The sequence below is a fragment of the Bos grunniens genome, chromosome 27 (assembly GCF_055505025.1).
Source record: "Bos grunniens cultivar Pamir isolate PY7600 chromosome 27, Bosgru_T2T1.0, whole genome shotgun sequence".
NCBI classification, from domain to species: Eukaryota; Metazoa; Chordata; class Mammalia; order Artiodactyla; family Bovidae; genus Bos; species Bos grunniens.
In genome coordinates, this window is record NC_141191.1 from 17,436,585 (window position 1) to 17,443,036 (window position 6,452).

Consider the following 6,452-nt stretch of genomic DNA (forward strand, 5'->3'; position numbering starts at 1 on the left):
TTTACATTACTGCTTATAGTTTAATATTTTCCCAAATTAGGAGAAGAGAGAGGTAAAATGAGGCAAAGAGGTTTTCAGGGGATTATTATTCAGTTTCATTAGTGTCTCAAAAGTCAAAAGCCTTCAAGAGATCATTGGAAACAGTATTTCTGCCAGTCACTGAACACATGGTTTCAAACTTGTCTGATGAGAAGAATCACTGGGTAGGGGGGAGGAGAGGGGGAGTCTTTACTCAACATAAAGATTCCAGTCCAATCCAGAAGACTAGAATGGTGAAGCAGAAGCTCTAACAGAGGAACTAGGGAATCTGTGCTTTTAACAAGTCCTTCAGATGATTCCTATTTTTCACATCAATATATTACTTGGGTCTGTTCGGGAAAAAAAAAACTAAATCACAGGTAAACCATCTATAAGGTCCTGTTAACTGTGGGAGACATGAAAGAAGTCCTTGGCTCTGATGGGATTTTTGTGTTTAAAAATGACTGAAGCGGTTATGGAGCAAGACAAGTGTATACTGAAAGGCTGTCCTGTGGGGCGTGGATCTAAATAGTGAGAAATCCCATTGTTCAGTTGTTCTCCACTGCCTACAAATAAACTCCAATGTCTGAAAGCCCTCCACAGCACCTGGCTGCAATCTACATTTCTAGTTCAATCAGAATCTCTGCAAGTAGCAACTGGTCATGGATATTTTCAAAAATTACCTGAGCGAGTTTAACGTGCAGACATGTTTGAGAACCATGTTATACTATTATATATTATATTATATATAATTATGTTATATATTATATTATATATAATTATGTTATATATTATATTATATATAATTATGTTATATATTATAACAATGTTATACTATTGGTATTTGTCTTTTTTAAGATGAGAAAATGAATACTCAGAAAGTATAAGAAATGTGCTTAGGGTCACACATCCAGTGAAAATTTGAAATTCCTCTAACTCTGTAGCTCAAGCTCCTCCACTATCCCACAATGCCACCCCTGCAGGTACTCTCTCTTCTCTCATTCCTCCTGTCTCTTTGGTCACACTTCTTTCATGGAATCCTGGACAAGTTGTATCGTGGTAGTGTGTGTACATGTCTCTTCTGATACATGAACTTCTCAGAGGGGTAGAAACTCATTAAGTTATAACTGTATCCCCCACAGCACTTTACACAAACAGTACATTCTGCACCTGGTAGATCCTTGTGGGGTGTATGAATGTCAGGAACAGAAGAACTCGTGCTTGGATGCAGACACGTCTCTGTTAGAACAAACTTAAATACAGTCACCTCGCCAAATCCGTGGGTTCTGCATCCAGGATTCAACCAAGCAAGGATTGAAAATATTTGAAAAAGAATTCCAAAAAGTTCCAAAAAGCAGAACTGGAATTTGCCACATGCTGGCAACTACTTACATAGTATTTCCATTGTGTTAGGTATTATAAGTAACCTAGAGATGATTTCAAGTATACAGGAGGATGTACCTAGGTTATGTGCAAATACTATTTTATATAAAAAACTTGTTCATCCTGGGGTTTTGGTATCCTTGAGGGGCGATGGGGATTGGGGAGAGAGAGGGGTGGAGTCCTGGAAACAATTCCTCAAGGATACCGAGGGATACGTGGGAAAAGACCACATTCAACTGTAAACATTTCTTTCTAAAAGTTCAAATTTCCAATATAGTTTATATTAAGGTACTCTTCCGTGTTAAAGCCTAACATTTTCCATGTTGGTACCCAGGTCCATATACAGCATTCTCAGTCACAGTGATCTCAATCCTGGGTGTGCTCGGTATACAAAGGAGGGAAGAGGAAGTCAGTGGGAAGAGACATACTGGCAGGAGATGTATACAGTCATTTTACATCATGTACACAAAAGAAGCCTGTGCTTTATTCCAAACTGGACCATTTGTGAAAACAAACTGTCTGTAACTTGGCTGTGATAATAGATCCACCTTCTGGGTGGTCCAAACATTTAAGACAGAGAGAGATTTCTTAGAAACTTTTGCCAGAAAAAGAAAAGCTGCTCACTTAGAGATGTGAACTTTAAACTTCTGTGAAATACCTAGGCCAGCTGTATACAATGTTTGCAGTAATGATGCCCTCCCACGCTAAACATCCGCAACTTAAATTCACATTGCACCAAGTAAAGAGCACCTTTGCCTAGAAACTACTTTCCGACAAATCGGATCACAACCAATTTGCTCAAAAATTTTTTTGAGATTGTCGGGTATTTGATTTATCATCTGAGCCATCAGGGAAGCCCCAATTTATCTTACTTCTATTTTTTTTTTACGATACAGAGTTTTACCTGGCTGATTAATTGGATGGTAAACAATTATTGGGTGGGGACCCTTTGTCCTAATTTTGTGAATTGTAATTTCAACTGATGGAAAGAGTTATTTTGTAAACCATGCTCCCCAGCAGAGGCTGGAGCAGAGGACCACTGTCTAAGTAGCATTGCTATCATCTGCTTTTGTAGAGTGTGAGGAAGGGAAGGGAGGGCATTGCTTGTAGGATAAAAATTGAATTGCCTTGAGGAGCATATCTCATTCATGGGACTTAGTCCGGTGTCCAGTACAGGCACTGGTGTTTTAATTCTTTGCATGCTTAAGAACTTACATAAAACAAATCAATGAACAACAAAAGTTTTCCTTTTTATTTATTGTGGGATATTTCTGAGAACATAACTTGCACCTACTAGGAAAACAATTATGTCAAAAGTGAACAATTTAATAACTCATATTGGGTCTATTTTTATTCTGTAACATATATGAGGTACTAGACACTGTGCTTGGCACTGAATAGCCACCCCCCCACCCCAAATTTGCTGGTTGTTGCCAAGAGGCGGGCATGCAATCTGTGGGATACAGATATATTCAAACAACTGTGGTACAAGGAGTAATGTAAGGAGATGTAGGTCAAGAGCTACAGTAATTAAGTGGATGAAATGACGGCTACAAGAATCAGGCTGGAGGAGTGGTATTTAAATAGGTTTCCAGAGGCACAGAGGATAGTGTAATGGGTGGGGAAGAGAAGTCTGGAGAAAAATGATAGCAAGAGCAAAGCCATGTTAGAGAAATCATAAGCGGTCCCAAGTATGGGCCCCACTACGTATTTATGGAGTGAGAGGAAGATAGGAGAGAGAAGAGAGGGAGGAAATGAAGTTGGACACTTGAGAGAGAAGGTGAAAGCCGTGAATGTCATGCTAAAAACCACACATTTTATTCTATAAACTGGGGATGCCACTGAAGGACTTTTAAAAAATGGGGAAGATAGGATCAACCAGCACCCATCTCAGAGATGGCTGGTGAGAATATGCATGGTGAATCGAGCAGGGAGACAACTAGGTTTCAACTTATGAACTCTTGACTGGGGACAGTGGAAGAAAAAGAGGAAAGTGGTAGAGCTGAAAGAGGTCGCCTGGTGATGAGTTGGATGGCACAAAGTACCTCTTTGGAAATATCTGTACAATAAGCAGAATCTTTCATGTGTTTGGAGGATGCAGGCTTTGGAAGCAAGTCGACCTGCATCAAAGTCCATCCCACCACTCGTGGTCATCGGCAGGTTATAAATCTCTTGAAGCCTTACTCCCTTCATCTGCAGAAAGGGATATTACTACTACTACTACTACTACTACTACTCTGATAGGATTATTGTGAGATTCAAGTGAGTTAGTGGGTATGAAAGGCTTAGAAGAGTGCATGGCAGGCAAAAGTATACCAATGCACACACAACCTCATCCACTACCTTTTAACACAGTATAAAAATTATGAAATTAATACAATTATTCTGCCACCTAATTGTAATACTGATAAGTATGTTCATATCTTTTAGTCTTTTTCCCCAAATGATTTTTAGTATTCTAATAATTTCAGTGGAAGTACTCTCAATTAGGTGCTCATTAAGGCAAAAAAGTTCAAGTGACTATGTTTTCATTTATTGAATAAGAATCTACCATGTGAATGGCTTTGGGTACACTTGGATAATAAAGTGTACACCTATTAGAATAATAAAAGGTACACCAATTAGGATACATTTATAAAGTTATCTCAAAAGTGAATGACTTAATCACTCATATCGTGTCTACTTTTATTCTGTAACATAAGAGGTACTAGACACTGTGCTTGGCACTGAGTAGCCCCCTAAATCTGCTGGTTGTTGTCCTAAGCGGGGGAACATGCAATCTGGGATACAGGTGTATTAAAACAATTGTGGTATAAGGTGTGATGTAAGAAGAGGTTGTAGGTAAATTAAGTGGATGAAATGAATTAAGTGGATGAAAACAAAGCAGTGTAGTGGTACCTGCTGTCCTTGAGTTAAATTAATTGAAGAGAAAATCAGTAGTCAAATGAAATAATCGTATGTGTTCATATGCACTGTTATTGAACCAAGTGTCACTGTGAGTGACACAAATTAATTATGAGTTAAAAATTCAAACAGAATTGGCTTCCCAAATAATAGTTGTCATTATATCAAATATATTTACTGATAGCTCCTGCAGTCAAGTGCAAAATGTTAAGTTCTGCTTTGAAATAAACATTGTTTATAAAGTCAACAACTCAACATTTCAAGCATAAGATTAATCATATTGATATGTTCCACAGTAATAGCAAGATACTTCTTTTATAAATCACTGAAAGGATTTTTGTGACAAAGTTGTTTCCATAAGATTTACTACAATATGATTTGTTAGGATTTATAATATAAATAGGATTTGTTAGGATTCAAAAACTATACTTCAGAAACTTTAAAAATATTTCTCTGTAGAGATAATGGAAATTGTTTCCTTTGGTAAATCCATAAAAGGCATTGCTTGGCCCAGATCATTGAACCATTTTCTGCCTAATTTACTTAGGAACATTTTGGGAGTATGTTAAGTTCTTATGTCCATATGAAAACACATGTCAGATGTGTTTATGTTTTCAAAAAATGTAAAACAAAGCTTGAAATGTTCCATGCATCCATATGTTTTGAGATATTTTTAAAAGCCATTGGTTCTTAAAACCCATAAGTAGAACAGAATTTAGAATTCTTTGTTCAAAGTCTATGTGAGTCAGATTATAAAGTATACATTTATAAAATATAGTATGAGCAGTAAGGAAGAAAATAAAGCATAGTAAAGATATAAACATGCTGAAAGTTTATGTTTTAAAATTAGGTTTAATATATATATATATTTATATGTGATAATTGAAATAATAACAATTTTCTGTTAAGACGATGTTAGAAACAAATCAACTAGACCAACTAGAATTTACTGACAGGACAGATCCTGAATTTTTTCACTTCCTTTTTTCTTAATTGGACAATACTTTAGAAAATAGTAAGTTTAAGGAAAGCTTGGCTTTAATAATGAGGTATTATCTTCAGAGTTACTAGTCTGAAACATGGCTCTCCATCAGGTGAAGGAAACTATCCGACACGTTTTCTTTGTAGTTTGAGTTATAGGTGATGATTTCTAAGCCAAGTTCCAGCTTTGGAAAGTATTTACTCAAAATGCCTGGAAACCTAGTAATACAAATTAGTAACTTTTCCCCTGTCTGGGCTGATATGATAGATTCCAACTTGGCCAGCCCAGGTGGTGCCCTGCGAACAGCGCCCTGAACTTTCCATCCAGACAAGGAAAGCATTCAGACGCGCATCTCTCTCCAACAAAGCTTTTCTGATCCCCACCTCGTTTGTTACTGAAAGGAAACCTGGCGTCGAGAGAGAGAAGGCAGCCCACCTCGCAGGGAAACCACGCAGCCAGTTCACCCTCCTCGGAAAACTGCGGGAGGTCAAGAGGCTGCAGACAGAGACCACTAGGGCGGACGTGGTTAATTCTCTAAGCCGCTCCGCATCCTCCGAACTTTGTTCGCTAAGATGCTGCCGTCCCTCGACCTGTGAACCCGAAGCCAGGACCCACCCAGCACACCCCAGTGGCACACTGGCCGCTCTCCTCTCCCGAGGGGGCCCGGCACGCCAGAGTCCCCGACTTGCAGCCGAAGGATGGAAAACACCTACCCTGGTGATGACCAAAGGCTGGTTGAAGTCTATGCCCCCCGAGAGTCTGAAGCCCCAGGGCGCCGGCCCGGGCAGGACCACATTTTGGGGCATGGTGCCTCCTGGCACGGCCTTGCTCGGGCGGGGCCGCAGCGAGTGTCCCCGAGTGGCACGGCCCACTCCGCTCCCGGGGCAGTGTCCTCGCTGGACCGCGACCCGGGAGCTTTATCCCCGCTCCCGTGTGACGTCACTGGCCTCCCCTCCTCCCCGCCCCCTCCCACCAAGGAGAGCTCCAACTTTGGAAGAAAGAGACGTGCCAGACCCGCGGGAGTTTACAGACGCACCGGCCCGGGCGCAGCCTCCCAGACTTCTTGGGCTTAAGGCTGGAGGAGGCTTCGGGTTACAACTCCCATCCCTCTCTTAAAGTAACACCTGTCCTACTGTTTATCTCCTGCTTGGAGAGCCACAGGGAA

At 40.2% G+C, this 6,452-nt stretch overlaps 1 protein-coding gene across 4 annotated transcripts in view; it reads right to left on the reverse strand.

Moving 5' to 3' along the window:
- The window catches only part of PDLIM3 (PDZ and LIM domain 3), a 31,144-nt gene extending 24,965 nt beyond the window's left edge, over window positions 1-6,179 (reverse strand). For all 4 annotated transcript variants that reach the window (XM_086380042.1, XM_086380040.1, XM_086380041.1 and 1 more), the window contains exon 1: window positions 6,001-6,179. In XM_086380042.1, the coding sequence (XP_086236168.1) occupies window positions 6,001-6,093 (93 nt within the window). In that variant the 5' untranslated portion in view covers window positions 6,094-6,179. The remainder of the gene's footprint in view (window positions 1-6,000) is intronic.
- Window positions 6,180-6,452: the final 273 nt, after the last annotated feature.